Source organism: Aulonocara sp. 'chitande type north' Nkhata Bay, linkage group LG8 (assembly GCF_057382095.1).
Source record: "Aulonocara sp. 'chitande type north' Nkhata Bay isolate Kocher_YH1m ecotype deep benthic linkage group LG8, A_spYH_male_GT1.1, whole genome shotgun sequence".
Lineage (NCBI taxonomy): Eukaryota > Metazoa > Chordata > Actinopteri > Cichliformes > Cichlidae > Aulonocara > Aulonocara sp. 'chitande type north' Nkhata Bay.
The window spans coordinates 11,606,838-11,630,798 of record NC_141351.1 but is presented as its reverse complement, the minus strand read 5'-3'; the positions used below and the strand labels follow the sequence as shown (position 1 = coordinate 11,630,798).

Below are 23,961 nucleotides of genomic sequence, written 5' to 3'. Positions count from 1 at the left end.
GCCACAAGGTAAGGCCTGAAGGCTTTAGACACTTCTGCACAGACCATCCAGTCTATATTTCTGCTCTTGTCTTTCTCCCAAGTGTTGACATTTTGTCACCATGTCATCAAAAAAAGGGAGTGTGGAAGCTAATTGTAAAAGTACATTTCGTCATAGTTGTAGTCCTTCTGCATTCGATTGATTTAGTTCAGTCTGTGTACCAGCTGCATGGCTGTTGAATTACTACATATTAAATAATAAAATTGAATATTTCTGTCTGTTTAGGAGCAAAGGACAACAAATATGAACTGAATGGCTTCTTTGGGGATACTGGGCATCAAGGTGAGAACAGACCTGTTTTTTCCTATGTGCTGTATTTATCTTAACCAGCCTGCTCACCTTTCTCCTGTATTCTTGTCCCCTCCCACAGGTTAGCTCTACTGAGACAACAAATTGAATCTCTCTTAATTGTTGTTGTATGTGATATAATATAATAGTGATAATTTGGTGTCTTGTTTAGTTTTGTCCTTCACATTTTTGTCCCATGTTTACTGTTATCCTTACAACTGAAATGTAATTTTGTTTAGCATTTTTAATAACCCCTCAAATTAGTTGAAATATTTCTAAAAACAATAACTCCATCTAATTTATTTTACATGAGAAATTCTTTTTTACTACTTGTGGCAATCATGTGTTGTTATTGTACAGTATTTGAGTTATTAAAACTACCAAAAGAACCTCAAAGTGGAAGTTGTTTCTTTACTGACCTGTGCATGTTTTACACACACTGCTGGCTCTGTAATTTGCAAACCTGTTTTCAAATAATAAGTGGACACAATAAGGAATCGTCAGTGCTGGTTAAGAGTCACGAAGAAAACAACCGCCCAGTAAGGATTTGTAATCCTTGAGCCTGGTGCAGCAAACGTGAGTGACAGAAGCACACATGCATTACTGTACATAAGGGAAGTACTTCTGTTTTGTTAAAGTGCGTTACGTAAACCATGAAGCTGGTTAGGTGTGAGTCAGTTACAAGGGAGGAGCAGCTGCAGAAGTGCACATGGCTTTTTCTGGGGGATTACCCAGCTTAGGAATAAAGGCCGTGCGCTGATTGGTCCAAGATCATGCCACTTAGCCAGCTCAACAGGTTGCTTGCATGGACTTATACCTGTCCAATGATGGGTTTTGAGGACCAGAGTTTCCGGCTGGTCGTGGTCAAGACCAGCCCGGGAGTCCCGAGTGCGCCCTTTTATGATCTAAATGGTGAGGAAGCTAAATGTGAGGGCACTGGCTGCAGGAAGTCATGATGGTGCTTTACAAAGGACCGCGGCTCTTGGACTTTGCAAAGGCTCCTGCTCACCTTCAGTTCAACAAATATGTCCTGACGGGTTACCGGCCGGTGTCCACAGCTGAAGAGTGCGTCAGGAGCCTCTTCTACATGCACAATGAGCTGGGGAACATCTACACACACGGTAAGTCCAGCAGTTATGCTTCTTTCAACTGGTGCATACATACCTAAACTAGAAAATGCCATTGCAGCCGTTCTTACTATACCTGAATCATCATTGAAATATATTTTTACACTTTATACGCAAAGCAAGTTTCTCTCACCTTGAATCGTATTAACCCGCAAACTAAACAAGCCACGCATGTCAACTCTCACTTATGGCCAGATACAAACACACTTGATAAGGATGGGTAATGAGGATATGGGGTATTAGCTGTAATCTGCCCTGGGAATCAGAGCCCTGACAGTGTCCACTGGTTAACTGGGCCGTTGAAGGTGACCGACACCTCTGATCTGTAAATGCCCATACGGATCTTGAGTGAAGCATCCAAAGACAACTTTGCACAGATTCTGAGCTGCTGTAGAATAAGATATGTGTTAAGAAATCTTTAAAAGTTCTGGTTTTAATGTGAAACTTTTCAAGGCTGGCTCATGGAAAAAAACTGCAAAAAAGGGAAATTGGTCCATGCACAAACTAGAAACTTCATAGCCTTGAACTTCAGTAGGCCTTGTCGTCTTCTTGCCCCATTTTCAACATGGCTATTCCATAAGTTCATTAAACCTAACACTCTTACTAAGGGGAAGTGAAGCATATTAGCATTAGAGTGCTGCTCGAGCTTCTCTATGTATGTAACCAACTACTCATTTCTAGTAAAAATTACAATTAGACAGAGGAACCGTTTCGGTCCATTGAATTCCTCATATTGTTCTGCAACAGGCGGTACTTCTATGTGTTGCACTAAGGTACTGTGATTAAAATGCCACTACAAATTAAGCTGACACTAACCTACAGCAGTGGCACATACCTCAAAATACTCAACAAATTATTTTTATATTCTGCAGATTTCAGAAAAATAATGATGTTCTTTTTCCATCTTCCTGTCATTTCAGGAATTCCTTTCTTCCTTTTCTTGGTGCTGCTACCTTTTAGTATCCCCTGGAAGGAGGTGGACAGCATCTGGATATGTGTTGTCCACTATCTGGCCTGCCTCTGTCCCACCATGGGATCAGTGGTCTACCATTTGTTCATGAACCACGTGGGAGGAGAACACGTGTACGACACGCTGCTCTCCCTGGACATGGTCGGCGTCTGCCTAGTTAACACCCTCGGTAGGTTGACGAAAGAAAGTAAATGTAACCGCAGAGATTGCTCCTGATGCTAAGACCGGGACCAGAGGGGCTTACTGGTCATAACTAAGATGTTTTCAAGTTTTAAGTTTTTGGAATTCAAGCCATTAACAAGCACTGATAAGTTACAACAAAATTTTAGAAATGCTGAATACTATGGTTTTGATACAATTCAGGGGTGCCCCTGCATCCACATTTCTTTCTTATCTTCTAATTCTTATCCGGGTCCAGGTTGCAGGGGTAGCAGTGTTAGTAGATACCCACCTCCTCCAGTTCTTCTTGGGAGACACCAGGGCATTCCCTAAGCCAACTAAGAGATAATCTTTTCTGGTCAGCCTCAGAGCTTCCTCACAGTGGGACATACCTGAATCACTTCACCAAGGAGGTCCCCAGGAGGCATGCTAGTCAAATACCTGACCCAAATCAACTGGCCTCTTTTGATGTGGAGTAGCAACTCTCTCTAGCAGTAGTCCCACCAACGACCGAGTTTTTAACCCTTTAGTCTAGATCTCGGAGTATTGAGGATTGTCTGATTAGCAGACCTCAAAGCTCTGACAGGAGTGTGAACGTGAATAAGAATGGACAAAATACTGTGGTGGTCTTAAAAACAACCAATTAAGTCTTCAGGCAGATTAAAGATATTGAACATTAAACAGTTCCTCCCAGAATCACTTAAGTCGGTCAATAAGCCTAAAAGTCTCATGTAAAGTCTTTTGCAAAGATAGTTCAAGCCTACCAAAAGTCAAAGTCAAGCCTCATTTAACAGTGCATGGGATTATCCACAACTTTAAGGCTAGACCTCAATAAATATCAGACTGATTGCCATAAAGTTTGTGTTTTTCAGAGGAACCCTGGATCACTCCTGATTTTTTTTCTTTAGTTCGACCTAATGGTTAACATTTGCTTCTGAAAAACAACAGCAAAAATAACAAGATACCAAACGATTTTTAGTGTTGACTAAAAATAACCATGCTGACAACAATGCCAGTAACAGCAACCTTGCATTATCTCTCCAGGGGCAATTCCTATCATTCATATCACCCTCCTCTGCTACCCAATCGTGCAACAGACTGCCTTGCTGGTCTATATCCTCCTGTCAGCCCACGGGATCTACTGTGCCACCACTGCCCGCACTAACGTCCGGCGCCTGCAATCGTTTGTCTGGCAGGCCTTGTTCCGTTTCAGCCTCTTCCTGTTTCGGGTTTATGGCAGCGGGGTAGGAAGCCCAAATTCCCTGCGTCTCTTTGTCATCATGGACTGTCTAGCTTTATTGGGAGGGCTTGTCAACATTGTCCAGATCCCTGAGCGCTTCAAACCAGGATTGTTTGACAACTGGGGCAACAGCCACCAGATAATGCATGTCATGGTTATCTGCTCAATTATCTACCTACACTGGGGCACACTGGAGGATTTAGCCTGGATTAAGAGCTACCAGTGTCCTGCTGAGTGATGCCAAGTGCAGCTAGTTCACGCATGCTTGCAGTCAAGGCTACACTTGAATTTAGCATTCAGTGAGGGAGGAGTATATGGAGGGCCGAAACTGCCAAAATCAATACTCTATAGATATATATATTAAAATATTAAAGAAATATGCCATTAACTGCCCAAAAATAACTACTGTAAATTAATATAGCCATTAATACGTTTATAAAATCGGATATAAAAATAAATGTTTTGATTTATTTCCATATTTACATTTGTATTCCCCCATTTATTTACCTTCCCATTTAATTTTCAATGTATAATTTCTCTAATTACCTAACTTATCAATTTATTTAATTTTCTAGCTAACTAGTTTAGCTAGCTTTAGATAACCCCACTCTAGGTAACGTAACTATGTTAGCTAACTTAGCTAGCCTATCTAAAGTAGCTAGCTTTAGTTAGAAGTTACATTCACACTTATTTAATCACAGCCCCTTATTCAGATAATGAAGCAGAAGTGCTTCAATAAATCTGACAATTAAATACTGATGTGTATAAAATAAGGTTGAAAAATGCAAAGGGGAAAAAAGTCCCCACAAAAAACCCCTATTCTTAAATGTAACGTTTACATAAAAAGCTAAATTAAAAGGGAAAGTCAATAAATATGAAGTTAATATACAGAAGCAAATTGTGTTTTTTTCTTAAAGTTACATTTAAAAAATGCACTTTAGTCCTAGCTGCTGAAATTCTTCACAGGGGAAGTTCATAATTTGACATTTTGCCAAAGAAGAATAAGAGGAACCTACAGTGTTCTAACTGTAAATCACATCATTGTATCTAATTGAAAATCCTGAACATACTTGATTTATAGAGGTCGATATGCAGTAGTTTGGGGGTGTAATGCCCTTAAATAGTTTTTTAAATGAAAGAAAAAAAATAACTGTGAGAAAGAAAATATCTATTTTTATATCTTGGTCCAATCTGTATTTAACCCATGAATGGTGATAAACGAGAGAAATAACAGGAGTAGTTGCATGCTTCTGCTGTTTAATTGCAAGAAAGATATATTGTATGTACACTTGACTCAAGAAGTCACTTATTTTGCTATTGCTATCATTTAAAATGAATGGGTTTTTGTGACTTGGCAAAAAAAAAAAAATGTTAGATTCATCTTACTGCCCTTCTTGTGAATTGAGGATTTTCTGTCTTTAGCTTAAAAACCATCAAAACTGCATCAAAATTAAGTGAATTTATGGCCACTTTAGAAAATCAGGCATGTTCATTTGATTTGTAAAAGATGTGGCTGTTACAGGGGTGGAATTTCTCACGACTCGTTGTTTCATAACACATTGAACATTCCCATGTTTATCTGCAAAACTGAGGGCGGGTATCGGGAGAAGTCTGGGGTGTTTGTGTGGATCAGTCTTCATCTGAGCTACTGTTGTCCTCGGCGTCTGAAAGGTCGGCGATGGGAAACCGCAATATGGCAGCCACCCCGCTCAGCTGAGTCAGTTCTGGTGAGACAGTCCAGAATAAATCAAAAGGTGACACATCCTGTACTGCGGACTGGCTTTATATTTAATTATAAAAATCCAATCGGTGCAGTTGTAGCACAAATTCTTGACTTCTTATTTGAGTAAGACATCAATAAAGAGTGAGATTATCACTTTATGTGTGTGGCGTCATCAATTCACTGAGTCCAAATGACAGCGGTAAATTAATCCTACGCTTTATTTTTCATTATTTTACTCTTATTAGTGATTTCATGTTAAGTAACAAACCCTGCAGAAAAAAAGGTGCACAGAAATGCTCCCATTTGTTTCAGTGGTGCTCCGCCAGGGATGACCATACAGGCCAGATACAGTTTTTTGAGGCTTAAGTGATGTAGCTATACATCAACAAAACCAGTGCAGAAGAGGAGAACAAATTAGCAGACATGGATTTAAACCATGATGGTATCAGATTAAAAAAAAATCCTATGCAATCCACTGCAAATGTTCATGTGAAATCAAATCCAGACGAAAATGCTAAAAAAGTTAAGAGGCATTTTTTTAGAAGTTGCCTGATGTAGTTCAAAAACTGTATATTAACATCAACTGTAAGGTTCACATATGAACAACAAGAGCATTTTTAGGTTGTGGCCCAACCCTCCAATATATCCAGATCTGGGACCAGCAATAGAAGAAGACCAGATTGTCACCCCTAGGCGCAAGTAATTGCTAACAGTTAACCGACTAATGTTAACGTAATGACAGCAGTTCAATACTTTAGTGCTGTTGCAGTTTTCCTAAAGTCTTGTTCAGGTTCATGAACTTCAACTACTTCAGCTTTTAGCGAGGGACAGGACTGTGAGAAGTTACTTGTCAAACTGAGGAAGTAAGGATGGCACTGTTGGTATCAGTACTGTGGCTGTAGTGATAGTAATGGGAATCTATGGGGGATTTTTTTACGCATTGAAAACAAACGTGACAGGACATCAAGTTGAAAAACGACAGCTCCTTAGAGCCTGAGAGAGCTAAAGAGTTAACTTCAACTACATGAAGGGAGCAATAACTTACGTTCACCCGAAACGTGAAGGCTTGAGAATATTCTGCATGGAAAAGCGAGAAAAAGTCATTAGCCTGATGTTTTCCAAAGTACTTTAAACATGTTCTAGCCAGCATGTAAATCTACAGGAGCCTGCATTTCTACTTTTAACAAAATTGTCACATATAGTACATAACAAAAATTCAGTTTTTAAGTCTACAAACATAGTATTTACAAAGTTACCTGACAGTGCCACCATTGTCTCTCACATTGTCCACCAAGCGAACGTAGCGACTCCTGGTGGGGATATCCTGATGCCTGACAAAACAAATTAAGCATTGAAATTGGGAGAACTGTGGGCCCGTAATGACGATTTTAAGGATATCCTCTTTTTTTTTATAACATAGAAGTCCCAGAAAGCTGTCATAAATCAAGTGTTTAAAGAAGAGCAGTCTAAAGACTGACTGCTCGGAGCGTATACATGTACATATGCTGACGTCATTATTTGATCTTGGCTGTGTTCAGTATGTGCATCCACCCTAGTAACGTTATACTGATATGACAAAAATAAAAACACAGAAAGGAAAAGTTCTTTGAACGTACTCATCAGTATGTTAGTGAACATGTTACACATAAACAACAGCAGCAACGAGGCAGAATAACACTGCCTGTCAAAAGCATCCCTCATGCACACCTACCTGAACAACTTGTCGCTTACCAACAAGGTGTCGACAGCGAGGGCCTCAGCAGCTTTCTCCACATGAGCGAGGCTGTGAGGATGCAAAGATATGCAGGTTGTTTATAATCAGTGTTAACAATATAAGTTAACTGTTACATTCCATCATCAAGCACGCACCCGTAGAAGGCTCGGTCAGGCTCATGCTGCAGCATTTTATAGAAGTCCTCCAGGGCTTTCACCTCTCCGGCTGCCTGAGGAGGAAGACACAAAACAACAGGTCAAAATTATTTATGTCTCCAGTGAAAATAATTCATAATTCCACACAGATTAATACAATTTATAATAAAAAAAAAAAGTTTTTTGCTCAGAGTTTAAAAAGCTGTGTGCACAGTTTAGCAATCATATGCACAAATATGCACAAACTCTTAAATCACAGGATGCATAGTCACCTTCGTATCAGACAGCCTATTTGTCACAGTGGGGTCAGAAAGGACTTCTGCAAAACAACAGTTGTCTCAGTGAGTTTTCACCTTATGATGAGATCAATTTAACTTCGCTGTCAAGTGGCAGCAGCTCCTACCTTTGAGTGAGTACTTATGACCTGACGATGAGTGGACCAGCATGAATTTGGGCCGATTCTCCTGCAGGATCTTGTTGTCCTGCCGTACCGCCTCATTAAAGAGGTAGGTCGTAAACTGGTCCTTCACATAGCCTGGGCTGGCCACCAGGATGCACTTCACAACTGGCAGAAAGTAAGAAAGAAAAAAAATCTAAATCTCAACTCTTTTTAAATGATATCTTCTGTAAAGAGAAACTACCTGAACCAGCAGTTTACATCCACATCTGTCTAGATTTATATATGTAGTAAAACACAGAAGCAATTTAATAAAAGGTATTATGTTTACAGGAAAATAGAGGTTACTACTCTAAAACATGTATGATCCCACTGAAAAATATCCAGTGAGAGTGAAAAGTCTTCTTAAGTTATAACATTAATAAACAGTTTCAGGAACAAAACACAATGGTGCACATCACCATGAATGAAAGCTTCACAGCAAACATTAAACTGGAACTGTTACAATAAGTTAAAAAAAAAAGGCAGAAGTGTCTACGCGCACACAACAGCCTTACCATCAAAATTGATGTGACGGAGAATGGCTTGCATCACAGCTTCATAAAACCTCTCCAGTCCCTGCAAACAGACACTTTGACAGTAAGCACACAGGATGAAAAACTCTCTCAGTGTTACATCCCCAAAGAAAGGGGACAACCAAATTTTTTGTTACACTATCACAGAAATATCACAGAAAACAAACAAAAAAACTGAGGTTGACTTCCTGAGGCTAAAGAGAAATGTAATCCACTTGAACTCCACTCAATCCCATTTAAAAACATTTAAATATATTTGAATGTGTATATCTGCCTACTTTGTTTTAGTCAGTAAGCTCTTAACTCCCATGACATCTACACCAAAACACTCACGCAATATGAAAATTATAATTGGGTTGGCACACTGTGTACATTTTAGCTGTATCTTCATATTCAGATTTGACACTGTGCCCTTTTCAAAACGTCACTTCATTCCCGTTTGCTTGCTTTTAGAGCTCCCGATTCGCTAACAGCTGATCAGTTGCCTATAAATCATTTTTACCTTGTCGTGCTGTGTGCAGCTTCCTTTTCTCTTACGGGGAATGGTGACTTCCACTTTTGCACGAAGCAGCGTCATGGCAGGTGTCACGAGCACCAGGTTGGCCAGGCCTTCCTGCATTACCACAGCAGCCACATCTGCCCTCTGGGTCGGGTCACATGCCTGATCTAAAACGTAGACAATGATATAATGGAAACAAAAAGAAGAAGTTATATTTAAAACGTAATTGACAAAATTTCCAACATCTTCTACGGTGGTTTTCCTAATAAAGTGTTCGGTGATTTTATTCACTCGACTTACAATTTTTGCCATCTGGAAAAAGCTTTCACTGCTTGACCAGAATTTTAGAAAGAAAAGGTCTTTGTTTTGTTTATGACTGTTTATTTCAAGAATAAAAAAGGTTGATATAAAAATAGTAAAAGCTACTTTGAGCTGATCTTTTATTCGCCTGCTGAGATCGAACTGTGGACCCTTTTTGCGTGAATGTGTAAACCCCTACACTATTAACGATTAACTCAAAGTATATCTTATAAGAGAACTGTTGACAGCCTGTTGAATTTGAACAAATCTGAATAAAATGAGAAAACTAGCCAAACAGCTGCAGAAATTTTGAGAACAGTTACCAAAGCCAAGAAATTTCTATCTGCTATAATCAGTTCAATTTTATTTATTTAGTGTCAAATCACAACAACTGTCACCTTTATGTTGTAAGGTTAAGACCCTTCAATATCAGAGAGAAAACCCCCCAAAATCAGATAACCCCCTATGAGCAAGGACTTGGTGACAGTTGGAAGGAAAAACTCCCTTTTAACAGGAAGAAATCTGCAGCAGAACCAGGCTCAATGAGGGGCAGCCATCTTCATCAGAAAAAGAGTCTTTGTGACTAGTTGTGGTAGGAAGTACATGCTTTAAAATAATTGACAGTCAGACATAGCAGTAAACAGTTTATAGTTGTTTTGGTGGTCGGAGTACTGAGGTAGCATCTGCTTACCAATTCTATCCAGCACGACGCTGTCCCAGTTCTTTTTAGCCAGAGTGAACTTCCTGTTGAGCTCAAGCTCAATAGTGTGATAAGCCCCCATCTGAAGAGCAAAAAAATACAACACAATCACAACTACTTTTCATTTCAAACACAAGTTAGCCTGCATCCCAGGGTTGGGTGGTACGTGAGATTAAATCGGTTAATTTCTGCTTTTGTGCAACATGACAAAGTCATAAAATCAGAGACCGTAAAAGACAGAAACATTGGTTCTTGAGACAGCTGTTGATGGGGGAGCTTTCTTGGTGAAAAGTAAACAGACAAACCTACGATGCTCTATAAAAGTAAAAAAAACAAACAATGTTCAACCTAAAAATCAGATAATGGATCTGGTGTCAAGAAGAAAACCACAGCAGAAAAGCAGCTGACATTAGTTGCTTCGTTTTGGTGTCACTTATTTTTTATAATTTTTTTGCCTGTCCCGTTTGGCTCTTTTGCCATCAGAATTATTGTCTGAAGGCAAAAAGAGAAGCCCAACAGAATTACTTTACCAAGTGGACCATCCCTGCCTTGCCGTATTGGTCCATTTGATTGACCTTTGTTGTTATTATTTATTTATTTTATTTTATTTTCAGTTGTTACAGACAGGACAGACATGACCGGGGGGAGGGAGGGAAACAAAGACAGCGGGGAAGAGGAATAGTGATGAAGGGCAAAGAAAGGAGAAAAGAAAGGGGGGGGGGGCAAAAAAAATACATATCTCTATATATATATCATCTAAATAATATATCATAATAATATATCATTATTATGCAGCACATAAGATTTACAGCACACAGTGTTCTTTGAGATCGGAGCCAAAAAGGGTGTATTTTGTGTCTGTGAGCACCTGTGTGTACACCTGTGAGCATGAGCGCGCTTGTATTTAAAAGGTTCCTTCATGTAATGATCTGCTAGAGCAGGGGTGTCAAACTCAAATACACAGTGGGCCAAAATTCAAAACTGGAACAAAGTCGCGGGCTAACGCTAATATTTATTGAAATATATTTATTCCTCCAGATATAAGAATGAATCTTTTCTTATAGACTCAAACACGTTTTGCTGAAAAACTGAATATGGAACAAGCAAAGCTTAATACTAAACAATATATATATTAGCTGTATAATACCAGTAAGCCAGCTCTAATAGTAATTTGGTATGGCTTGGCCCGCGGGCCAGAGTTTGACACCTACAGTGGGGCAAAAAAGTATTTAGTCAGCCACCGATTGTGCAAGTTCCCCCACTTAAAATGATGACAGAGGTCAGTAATTTGCACCAGAGGTACACTTCAACTGTGAGAGACAGAATGTGAAAAAAAAAATCCATGAATTCACATGGTAGGATTTGTAAAGAATTTATTCGTAAATCAGGGTGGAAAATAAGTATTTGGTCACCTCAAACATGGAAAATCTCTGGCTCTCACAGACCTGTAACGTCTTCTGTAAGAAGCTTTTCTGTCCCCCACTCGTTACCTGTATGAATGGCACCTGTTTGAACTCATCATCTGTATAAAAGACACCTGTCCACAGTCTCAAACAGTCAGACTCCAAACTCCGCCATGGCCAAGACCAAAGAGCTTTCGAAGGACACCAGGAAAAGTATTGTAGACCTGCACCAGACTGAGAAGAGTGAATCTACAATAGGCAAGCAGCTTGGTGTGAAAAAATCAACTGTGGGAGCAATCATCAGAAAATGGAAGACATACAAGACCACTGATAATCTCCCTCGATCTGGGGCTCCACGCAAGATCTCATCCCGTGGGGTCAAAATGATCATGAGAACGGTGAGCAAAGATCCCAGAACCACACGGGGGGACCTGGTGAATGACCTGCAGAGAGCTGGGACCAAAGTAACAAAGGTCACCATCAGTAACACACTACAACGGCAGGGAATCAAATCCCGCAGTGCCAGACGTGTTCCGCTGCTGAAGCCAGTGCATGTCCAGGCCCGTCTGAAGTTTGCCAGAGAGCACATGGATGATACAGCAGAGGATTGGGAGAATGTCATGTGGTCAGATGAAACCAAAGTAGAACTTTTTGGTATAAACTCAACTCGTTGTGTTTGGAGGAAGAAGAATACTGAGTTGCATCCCAAGAACACCATACCTACTGTGAAGCATGGGGGTGGAAACATCATGCTATGGGGCTGTTTTTCTGCCAAGGGGACAGGACGACTGATCCGTGTTAAGGACAGAATGAATGGGGCCATGTATCGTGAGATTTTGAGCCAAAACCTCCTTCCATCAGTGAGAACTTTGAAGATGAAACGAGGCTGGGTCTTCCAACATGACAATGATCCAAAACACACCGCCCGGGCAACAAAGGAGTGGCTCCGTAAGAAGCATTTGAAAGTCCTGGAGTGGCCTAGCCAGTCTCCAGACCTCAACCCCATAGAAAATCTGTGGCGGGAGTTGAAAGTCCGTGTTGCTCGGCGACAGCCCCAAAACATCACTGCTCTCGAGAAGATCTGCATGGAGGAATGGGCCAAAATACCAGCTACTGTGTGTGCAAACCTGGTAAAGACCTATAGTAAACGTTTGACCTCTGTTATTGCCAACAAAGGTTATGTTACAAAGTATTGAGTTGTATTTTTGTTATTGACCAAATACTTATTTTCCACCCTGATTTACGAATAAATTCTTTACAAATCCTACCATGTGGATTCATGGATTTTTTTTTCCACATTCTGTCTCTCACAGTTGAAGTGTACCTCTGGTGCAAATTACTGACCTCTGTCATCATTTTAGGTGGGGGAACTTGCACAATCGGTGGCTGACTAAATACTTTTTTGCCCCACTGTATGTGCTAGAGGGTGTGGGGAGCCACAGCCCCGACCTCCAGGGCATGAAACAGGTATGGAGGAGCTCAAGGCTCCAGACATCTCCAGACATTTTGGTGTCACTTATAATAAAAGACAGACGATGCTTTTTATGTCAGTCCTGACATAACCACACTGACACAGTGGAACAACCAGTCTTCACTCAGATGCTGGAAAATAAGTATGGAGTGTGGTCTAAACCATTTTCCAAAGGCTGCATTGACTCCTGCTATTGCTAGCCAGCTGATCCTACTGTTCTTCACTACAGCGTGCAGAATATGTAAAAGGTGCCAATGATGTCGTTGTATTGTCCACAGATGGAGGGCAAGTGCATTTTTTTTTTAATTTAAGACAGGTTCATATAGGAAACAGAAAATAAAAATAGTAAATATTTCACCCAGCCCATTTACAAGAGTGTTTATAAAACTCAGACCTTGACATATTGGTTCTCCTCTATGTTAGTTCCCTTTACTCTCAGCTGGCAGGCCTGGGTGTCGAAGTCGATAGTCTCCACACACAACGTCAGAGTAGTTCGGACTCTCGAGCTGCCCACGCTTCCTGTAGGGGACTCGGTCTGCACCTTTCTGTGGGAAAAGGACAGAAGCCGAAGCTTTAATTGCTGCACTGATGATGAGCTGTGTATTTTTCAGAACAAAACACTAAGGTAGAAGAGTAATGCTGAAAGCTATAACAATCCTTGAATAACACAGAATGACTATAATAAACACAACTTCACGCCGGTGTCAGAGCATCGCTCCACACACTGAGTCACAAAGAGGCATAAACTTGAGTTACAGCTACATCAATGCTGCCCGAGGGATGTGGGTGTTTTTTTGTTTGTTTGTTTGTTTGCTTGAACATTCTGGTATATCAACTACAATGATCCCACCAACACTGAATGGAATACCGATACAAATACTCAAAAATGGAAACTTGCACTGCAGATATAACTAGAACTTTTATTAAAGATTATAGGTGGAGGGGAAAAATTGACGTGGTGATATTGTATTGTTACACGAAGACTAAATATGATATTTTATTGAATAAATTCCGATACTCTAGGAATACTACAAACAAGAGGCCTGATCCCATGCACCACCATCCTGAGACAATGTTAACTTAGTCTGACCGAGTGACTTACTATCATAATGGAGGACGTGTGGTCTAATTAATATCTACCTTAATTAGATAATATCAAAATTCATACAATAATCAGGATACATGAATACCATATATTTCTAAAGTATTTCTACAAAGCAGTCTTGCACACACAACCTTTCTTTTGCAACTTAATTGTTACAGTGAGTGTCTAATCTTTAACTTCTTTTGCCAGCATATTTTACAAACCCATGAAATGAAGAAAAAAATGAAGAAATCTGCATTATTACAGGGCTTCACCTGTGTCTTTGTGTAATATATTGATTATTACCTGATAGTCGAGGCTCTTAAGCTGTCCCCCACTTGGAGCAGGTTGTAGGTATGCCACATATCCTCCGCCTCCTCGGGCACCAGAGTCACCTGACTGAATTAAGCGTTGGTGATCAATAAGCCAGGATCTGCACTCGTGTGGTTTTGGTATACAATTTTTTTTAAAAATAGATATGCTCCCAATTTAAGATGCGAAGGTGGTAAAATGGCACAGGAATTCCCAAAGTACACAGTGTGTATTACTATATTTATTTACACAAGTTTGTTTGGTTTACTCCCTAAGGTGTGGTTTGTCAATTCAGTCTGTAAAGCTAAAGCTAAACCAGAAGTTGTAACATGTTAGTAAAGGTTCAGTTTTAACACATATTAAGACAAAATGGTCGGTTGGCTTATTATTACAAAACCCACACCTCTCCCGTTCTCTGAGTGTACACGGGAATGCAACTCACTACACTGACACATGTATAGTCAGCTACAACACAGCAAGCTGGTTAGCCTACTAGCATTAGCCATCAGCGCTCACTCACCCGGCATTATCTTTCTCAATATCTTTATGGAGCAACTTCATGGTTGGATGATTGTATGATACAAACCGAATTATTAGTGTAAAATATATAAGTTAGCAGCTGTCCGGCTAAGGGACATGTTTATCTCTTAGTGAAATAACAAATTAGCCAAGCCATCTCCCAACTTTACAATGAATCACTCGCTGCGTGTTGCCAGGCGCTGGGACATTGCGTCAGCGCCCAAATACGTCGCCTGTTCTTCCAATCATGGTCACTTCCGTGGGAGTAGCTTTTGCTGCGCAACAAATACGAAACGAATACAAACACACTGTTTGAGTAAATGCGAAAAATTTGCTTTTTTTCTTGTCTTCACTCATAAAGTCTTTAATTTACAGTAGCCTAAGCGTAACATAATCAAGAAACAGTGCCCTTTTTTTACAAATTAGTTTGAGATAAGTAAATGCTGATAGACACGGAAAACAACCAATCAAGGAGTAGATAGGATGTCACAAACGCCGCCTATTTTTAAAGCTAACCAATGGGGGCACGACAGCGGTCAGCCCACTTCCGTTCAACACCGCTTTGAGCTAACGCTCGTCCAGCAGCTTTTTTTGTCGATGGCATGGTGCTAGTAGCTTCCGCACAATAACGTAGTCGAGAAAATACGAATAGACTAAACGAAATTCGGATGCCTAAATGGAATTAGTCGATTAATGTGATTTCCGAAGTACATCAGCCATCACATCGTTAACATTTCAAAATCTCGCCTCCAATATTGAGGTAGCCGATTCTTCCCCAAGGTTAGCTAGCTAGCGGGCTAACGATAGCCGATTAACACTAAACTAGTTCAGGTAACTATAATTCGGCAACCAGTTAATACCCAGTACCTCTTGAATTCGTAGAAGTTATTAGAAGTCGGCCGGAACAGGGGCAGAACATGGCAGAAGCCGACAAGTTGAACATCGACTCCATTATACAGCGTCTCCTCGAAGGTAAGACCAAGTATTTCGCTCGATATTTATTCAAAGAGGTAGCCATTTTAGCCAACTGCGGCTAGGGAACGGTAGCCGCCAACGCCGTAAAAACAAGTTCAGTTCATCCGGCGCTTCTTGCAAAGAAAGCATAGCACTTAAACGCTCAGTAAATTTAATTTGTTTGAATGTTGTCTTCGGAAATTGAATACAAAAGAGAGACGGGTTGAATATATATTTTTGAACACAGTTATATATTCGCACCATTTGTATTGTGAGAGTTGGTCTCGTTAAACTTGCATTGAAATATACTATGATGCAGAAATATGCATTATTTTATACTTGTGCAGACATCGTTTGGGTACACACTGAAGTGGTTATACGGTTAAATTTAAAAGGTCACTCCTGTATGCTAGCAGGGTGAGGTCATTTTATTTTGTTACTTGTAATCACATTTTTATTGTTTTGTAGGACAGAGAGCAAATGCTCCATAACACCAGTAAAATCATCCAGGGTGCTACTGAGTCTTGATTTGTTAACTATCACTGTTCACTATATATAGGTCGACCTCTGGATGCCTCTGAAAATGTCTTTGTCTTTATGTTTGGTTTGGCTGTATTTGGAGCCATACAAGATTCTTCACGAAAAAGTGTGACATTTGCAGATTATGATTATAAATGAGTGCTCTGATTACCACTGTAAAATGTGTAATCCACAGATTTGTTCTCCTTTATTTTGAGATATCTTATTCTAATTATGTTGCTTCTAATCAAGAACATAGCAGATTCACTGCTACAGTGTGCACAAAATGAAATGAGCCAACTGTCCATGGCAGTATGCCCTACAAATTACACTTTAAGCTGCATTTATGCAGAGAGAAATGAGAATAATCACCCAATAGCCACTTGTAATAATTTACCCCTTTCTTATTAAAAACAGTGTAAGAATTTGCTGTTGTTTTCTGACTCATTTTTTCCCCTTACAGTGAAAGGCTCCAGACCTGGCAAAAATGTTCAGCTGACAGAGAATGAAATCCGTGGTCTTTGCCTCAAATCCCGGGAGATCTTCCTCAGCCAGCCAATCCTGCTTGAACTTGAGGCGCCCCTCAAGATTTGTGGTGAGGCTTAAGTGGCGTTCTTTGGAGTCGAGGGAATTCTCGAGGGTGGTCAAACAACATAGCAAGCTGTTGAAGCTTAGAGTGCTGGACCATTATGAGTCAGCTTATGTGCATACTATGCTCTAGTATTCACATGACCAATGCTAAGTTATTATAGTTAATTAAAAACAGACTGGCTCTAAAAAAAAAAAGAAAGTGTTTAATTCTTCATGGCTGTAATCTTGCCACATAAACAACTCACGGGATAAAGTGGTACTGACTTGCTGGTTCAATTCTGTTTTGTACTTTAAGTTTCCCTGGAGTTTTCCGTTGAATGTTAGTTTAAGGAACAGGTTTCAGGAACTGGAACAGTCTGTACTGCAGTAGAAATCATAAGCATCCTTGTACTAAATGCAACCTCATAACAAAACACACACATAAGGTAACTCTGTAATAAGTGTTTATTTAAAATAACACTTTGTCAGTCATGGTATAAAGTGCTAATCTTCAAGGTCTCTAGTCATGTTGTACCTCCATCCAACTCCCTCAGCCTTTGTTGTGCACATATACTGAGCACGATAATCACACCTTTGAACAACATTGCTGTTTCCACTCTAACACTGCTTGTTTCTCTAGGTGATGTTCACGGGCAGTACTATGATCTGCTCAGGCTGTTTGAATATGGAGGCTTTCCACCAGAGAGCAACTACCTGTTCTTGGGCGACTACGTAGACAGAGGCAAGCAGTCCCTGGAGACCATCTGTCTGTTGCTGGCTTACAAGATCAAATACCCAGAAAACTTCTTTCTGCTGAGAGGAAACCACGAGTGCGCCTCTATTAACAGAATATACGGCTTCTACGATGAGTGTAAGTCATGATATATGCACACAGATACAGACAGTAATTTGGAAAGTTGTGCGACTGCTCTCTGTGGTTACCAGTTGAATAGAAAAGTGTAGGCCAACACAGCAGACCTCGGTGTGGTCAAGAGGACACCTTGGTTTTTCTTTTTTGTTTGTTGATACCGAAACTGTAAAAAGAGGAAACACGTGTACACAACATCAAACTTATCATATATAGAAATATATAAAATATAGATAAATAGATGTAGGGTGAGAGAAATGGATGTATATGTGTCTATATCTTAATACATCAAAAGCTAAATAGAATAGAAATGAAAAATAGGAAAGTGTTTCAGCAGCAAAGTGACAGGCAGATGCAGATTTACACATTAAAAACAAGAAGGAAGAGACTGTACAGGGCAGATTTACACATAAGGAGGAAAAACAAAAGAAACACCAAGTAATTAGTGAAGTAATGTTTATCAGCACTTGCAACAGGTGTGGTGGTTACAGTTTCTTTTTATTATTTTTTTAATTGCGATTAAGAAAATATGCCTGACACTTTGAAATCTGTCTGTAGATTATTAACTAATTAAGTATTCTTAGATTAACAGTGTACACAAGATATCTATTCCCTTGTGAGTTCCTTTAAATTGATGGAGAAACATGGGCAACACTCAGTACTCCGGGCTTCAGGCTAAGGAGCATGATCGGGCAGTGGGAACAGTGATTCAGTCACATGCTTTTTGTTCTATTTAGAGCTCAGCTTATGTAAAATGTGTTTTCAGCTTGAAACAAGTGGCGCTGCTGATTTTATAGCTCTTATGATGAGATTGTGACAGAGTAATTGTAATTTCCTCCCACAGGTAAAAGGCGATACAACATAAAACTGTGGAAGACCTTCACTGACTGCTTCAACTGTTTGCCTGTAGCAGCCATTGTTGATGAGAAGATCTTCTGTTGCCATGGAGGTATCCTCTTCAAACAGTTAATTTGGTTTCTATCCAGAGCGAACACACAAAGACTAGACTCTGCTCTGTTGTATCTGTCAACATATAATGGTCATGGTCTAGCAGGGACCATCTTAATTTGTTAGACTAATTCAATTTTATTTATATAGCACCAAATCACAACAACAGTCGCCTCAAGGCGCATTATATTGCACAGTAGATCATACAATAATAGACACAGAGAAAAACCCAACAATCATATGACCCCCTATGAGCAAGCACTTTGGCGACAGTGGGATGGAAAAACTCCTTTTTAACAGGAAGAAACCTCCAACAGAACCAGGCTCAGGGAGGGGCGGCCATCTGCTGCCACCGGTTGGGGTGACGGTGTTTGTAATTCCTTCTGGATCAGTACACAGATATAGCTAAAAACGGGTACAGCTTTAACAGACTGTCATTTAATACATCAATCCCTTTTGTAATAAGCGTGTACTGTGCAAAGGTCTTGAGCCACCTGTCATTTCTTTATATTTTGCATTAAAGGAGCCAGGATGTCCTGTGCTTTATAAAGTGGTCTTGAGAAACAGTTCTCCAGGCTTTGACAGTCTTTCAAAGTTTTTCTTTGGACACTTGCTGCTGCTTCACTCATTTTCAGTCCAGTCATTGTACCTGATCAATGTCAGAATTATTATTATTTATTAACACTATTATTTATTTAACAAACCTATTTATAATTCAAGCATTAAGAATAAGAACCTAACTCAAGGGATTAATCAAAGTATTTTTGCACCAAAAAGATGATTCCCAAAGAGCTTTTGGAAAAAACTTTGTACATCTTGGGATGGTGTGCAGTGTCTTTTAAAACTTTATTTCTACCACTCTCTGTGGTAGATGTTTTTGTTTTTTTTTTAATCATTTACCAAATGTTATTGATTAATTCAAGCACTTCTTTGTAATCTGTTTGCTGTCATATTTATGTTCAAAATGTGAAAAAAAAAAAGTTAAACACATTCTGACACTAGACATTTTCTTAAAACTTCGTATGAAACATTTTCTTATGGATGATTATCATGATGTGATACAGTTCTTAGTTATTACTGCAGTTTATTTTCTTAAACATCCAGACATCTTAGACACTAAATAATTCTTAATCTGTCAGGACCTGTCAATAGGTCCTCAAAGTCAGTGGTAACGAAGCGCCGTGTGCTGCGCTAACACCCAAGTTGAGCAGCCAGCGAAAAACCGCTGCAGTCTGCTTGTACTGCGTAATCTTTTGTGGCCACTCAAGGTCTTCATAGGTTCTGCATTTCCCCGCTCCCTGTCATTCTGCATTTCTATACCCCCAGTGTACGTTTCATCGTGGCACATGCAAGCTCTCCCCAGTCAGTGCTCTTAGTCGACACAGCAGCAAACAATTTTTTTCCACCGCAAAAGCCGTAGAAAAGAATGGCTTTCAGAGCGTGTGCTGCTTTCTGTATTAAAGGGCCTGTAGGGAGACACTGATGTGCCAGCTGTGCTCTATTCACAAGAGAAATTAGGCTAATTATTGCAGCAGAGGCAGTCATGTCCTGTTGGCACTCTGTCAGATATCCACGGTTACATTCATTAAAAACATCCTACATTATTCAATAGAAAGTACTCATTTAAAAATTTCTTCTTCAGAAACCTAAGTTCTTTATCTTGTGAGGATGTTTCAGGTGGTGTTTGTGCGTTGAAACAGTCGGTGTGAGCAAAACTACCATGGAGTGTCGTGGCTTTGGATTGTAATTCCAGTGATGGGCTTTTCTTAAAAGGAAGCAATCCAGTCTACTTGCATGATGGCGCTATCTTATTAGCTGGGATATGGGTGAAGTTAACATCGGATGACCGGCCTCTCCGTTTTCTGTACCTTCTGATTTAAAAGTTGAGCACTAAATTTACCTTTAAACATCGCCAGAAATATCACAGGGTTTTTGCGGCATGTGATATTCATTTTCTTTTTATGGTTGCTCTTTGAATCTTTTCAGGATGCAAACATTTTTTACAAAAACAAATTCTAAAATCAGATGCTGATTTTTATTTTTTTTTTTCCTTCACTACTGAAGTTTAATTCTTGGACATTTATATTTTCCAGGTCTGTCTCCAGACCTCCAGTCCATGGAGCAGGTGAGAAGGGTCATGCGTCCCACTGATGTTCCTGACCAGGGCCTACTGTGCGACCTGCTGTGGGCAGACCCCGATAAAGATGTGCTGGGCTGGGGTGAGAACGACCGCGGTGTCTCTTTCACTTTTGGTGCAGATGTGGTGACAAAGTTCCTCCACAAACATGACATGGACCTCATTTGTCGAGCCCATCAGGTCAGTACCAAAAAATGTAATTGAATGGTTCAGTTTCATGGTAGTAAAAATGAGTAACACAAGTGAAAGGGTTTGATAACTTACAGGATTTGGTTGAGCCTCATAGTTAAGTGTTTAACTGCTTGGAGTTGATTGGGGATTTTTTTTCCACCCTTGGTTGCCTTTAAAGATGCTGGAGGGTTGTCTGGTCTTTATTAGAAGTTGCAGCAGGGTACCAGGTATTGTTTTGATCTGACGAGGTGCGAGCTGTTCTATGTCATGTGGGTAAAGGAGCTATTAGCATTGAAGCGGCTCTTCCTTCAAGCTACAAGAAGGCTGCAACATTTATCAAACAATAATTTTACCGATGCTGTTGTGTATTTTAAGAAATGTCATGTGGAAGTGCTGCAGGGGGAAGTGTTTAGATAGTGGCAGTGACACAGCAGCTAAAAACCTTTTAACCATTTAAGCACAATTGGATTTCAGGCCAGCTTCAGCAGCTAAATTTTGATTTTAGTCTTAAGAATATCTTCAATGTGTTGATATTTAGAGTAGTTTCCAGCAGTACTGACGCTGACCTTACATGGCTGCAGTTATCGCTTAGTTTGTGTTCAGCAGTTAGATGTGTTAGCGTAATTTTCTTATTTGTCAAGCTGTGCTAGTAACGGGGCATTTATAATGTCATGTGTTATCATCCGTAGCAGAGTCTATTGTTCTGCTGTGTGCTTGATCCTGTGTGAGAGTTTGCTAACCTGTTTGTTTTTCAGGTGGTTGAGGATGGATATGAATTCTTTGCAAAGAGGCAGCTTGTGACTCTGTTCTCCGCCCCAAACTACTGCGGGGAGTTCGACAATGCCGGCGCTATGATGAGTGTAGATGAGACCCTCATGTGTTCATTCCAGGTAAACTAGAAACTGATTGAACTTGCTAATCTTAAAGGTTGTTGTCATTTTTAACTCATGGTTTTTCTTCTTCTTTATTTTCCTTGTGCAGATCCTCAAACCTGCAGATAAGAAGCTGTTCTATGGTGGGGGCGGGGGCATGGGCTCCGGTCGCCCAGTCACTCCACCTAGGAAAGCTAAGAAATGACACCAGTAGTTTGCCCTTGACCCTTGTCCTGCCCTCTCTACCTCTTCTTCTCCTTTCTTTCACCAAACAGCCAGAAATCAAACCTATACCCAGGGCTTTTATTTCCTTTTTTATCTGTACTTCTTAAAACATTTAATGTTACAGATGGTCTGAGTGAGTGTGCGCGTGTGCAGGCTTACAAACGTCTGCAGGTGAGCATTAAAATCATGTGTGCACGTGTATATTCTGTGTGAGAATATTAGAGATTTATAATCCCTGCTCTCCCCCCCCCCTTTCTCTGACCACTCTTCCCACTGAAAGGCTGAAACCACATTGTCTGTACAGTAACTTGACTGAAACGACAGGGTTTGGGAGAAGGTGGGAGATTGCTGATGTAATGAATTTGGCAGCAAGCTCTTGTTAGCAGATGGTGTGTACGTACATACTTGTGGAAGGGGGATTTTTTTTTTTTTTTTTTAAATATATATTATTATTATTTTTTCCCCTGTCCTCTGTACTGTAAAATCGAAAACACAGGTGTGTGCGTGTGTGTGCATGCTGTGTCTTGCCTGTTGGAGTATGATCACAATATGCTTGAACAGGGAGGAGTTTGTCACCTTATCAGAGCGAGCGCACATTTGCACACATGCCCACACACGTGCATATGACTCGTCAGATTCATATGAGCCAGAACTGTTTTAAAAAAAAAAAAAAAAAAAAAAAGAAGGAAAAAACCCCCCACAAAAAAAAAACTACAAATAAAAAAAACAGTCCAGTTTAGGTTTGTACAGATTTGATTACTTGAAAGATTTTTTGTGAATTCGTTTTGTAGTCTTTCATCAAGTTGACCAATAAAGCGAGAATCTGAGCTGTACTGTCTCTCAGTCGTTTTTCTGTATCTGCTTCGGTATACAATAGTACTCTTAGTTGCTTGGGCGGTTATTTTAAAGGCTCTAAATGAATTGGGAGGTGACTTTTAATTTCAAACATGATAAATGCATGTATAGACAAATCTTATTAGAATTTTCCTTTTCTTAAGAATGAACAGATTATAAACTCATCTGTCAGTCTCATTTCTTTCTGGTCATATTCTATTTATTCTCTGGTGTAATGGGCTAACTGGTTGGCAGAGGGAGATACTTGTACCCGGAGATTATCTTAGACAATGCATTTCATCACAGAAAAGTTGCAAGTTTTGTTTTTTAAACATGTTCCTGTAAATGTTTCACAATAAAAGTCTTTTCCTAAAAGAGGTTTCTGTGCACTGAAATTCTGGAGGGCTTTTAATTTGAAACAGATATGTGAAGTGTTGTTAAAGAGTAAAGGCAGCAGAGGGTGAAAGTATTTAAATATTACCAGCAATAGCTATCAAACTGGGAATAGGAGAGGGCACAAGGTAATAGGGTAAAGGGCATGAGAAACAAAAGACAAGATAAACTATGTTTATGTTAATGGATATGAAAATATTTGTTAGACTTTAAATTTTCTTCCATTTAACTGTTCTAAAGGTTGATTCTTTATTAAGTCTTTATTATACTTCATCTACACCAGGGGAATATATCTTTTTTTTTTTTTTTTTTTTTTTTATTTACGAACAAAACAAGACAGCAACTTGGAGACAGATCCAGGACAAGGACATGGTCAACTTACAAACACAGACGATACAATAATCGAAACACGGGGCGAGTGGAGTGCGGATAATGTGCAAGGAACCTCCACATGGGAAGTGTTTCTAACCAAATCCCTCATGGATCGGGTGAAAGATAAAATAGGTGACAACAGCAGCAATAATTATATCAACACACTTACAGTGATACAATTATAGCAAATATAGATGCACATAAGAAAAGGAAGAAAATGACTATATAATATATATATATATATACACACGCATCTAAAAATTGATAAATGAAAGGGGGGAAGAGTAATCAAGCATATCTAATGAGAGCATGGATGATTCTTGGTATAGCAGGTTATTATTTTGACTTCTCAGGTTCTGAATCGCTCCCTGACCTGATCGGAGAGAGCTCTCCAGAACATATCATCGCCAAACAACACAAAAT

At 39.8% G+C, this 23,961-nt stretch overlaps 3 protein-coding genes across 4 annotated transcripts; 2 read left to right on the top strand and 1 right to left on the bottom strand.

Moving 5' to 3' along the window:
- The first annotated feature begins 1,136 nt into the window (after positions 1-1,136).
- Positions 1,137-5,699, top strand: paqr4b (progestin and adipoQ receptor family member IVb). The gene is made up of 3 exons (XM_086303571.1): positions 1,137-1,448; positions 2,375-2,593; positions 3,628-5,699. The coding sequence occupies exons 1-3, from the start codon at positions 1,280-1,282 to the stop codon at positions 4,059-4,061; spliced, it is 822 nt and encodes a 273-aa protein (XP_086159697.1). The 5' UTR covers positions 1,137-1,279; the 3' UTR covers positions 4,062-5,699.
- pelo (pelota mRNA surveillance and ribosome rescue factor) lies at positions 5,061-15,013 on the bottom strand. Of its 2 annotated transcripts, none has more exons than XM_086303569.1 (13): positions 14,677-15,013; positions 14,151-14,243; positions 13,155-13,305; positions 9,878-9,968; positions 8,890-9,053; positions 8,370-8,430; positions 7,819-7,980; positions 7,688-7,734; positions 7,416-7,489; positions 7,278-7,329; positions 6,803-6,877; positions 6,592-6,623; positions 5,061-5,547 (listed from the first exon to the last, which is right to left on the bottom strand). In XM_086303569.1, the coding sequence occupies exons 1-12, from the start codon at positions 14,715-14,717 to the stop codon at positions 6,594-6,596; spliced, it is 1,041 nt and encodes a 346-aa protein (XP_086159695.1). In that variant the 5' UTR covers positions 14,718-15,013; the 3' UTR covers positions 5,061-5,547; positions 6,592-6,593. The 2 variants fall into 2 exon arrangements, with proteins under 2 accessions (XP_086159695.1, XP_086159694.1); XM_086303568.1 differs by having other exon boundaries at positions 7,258-7,329; positions 14,677-15,005.
- A 209-nt stretch (positions 15,014-15,222) lies between these two features.
- On the top strand, positions 15,223-22,766 carry ppp1cab (protein phosphatase 1, catalytic subunit, alpha isozyme b). Its single transcript, XM_086303570.1, has 7 exons — positions 15,223-15,647; positions 16,612-16,743; positions 17,359-17,589; positions 18,431-18,535; positions 20,628-20,851; positions 21,598-21,732; positions 21,824-22,766. Exons 1-7 carry the CDS (start codon positions 15,593-15,595, stop codon positions 21,917-21,919), a joined length of 978 nt encoding a protein of 325 aa, XP_086159696.1. The 5' UTR covers positions 15,223-15,592; the 3' UTR covers positions 21,920-22,766.
- Positions 22,767-23,961: the final 1,195 nt, after the last annotated feature.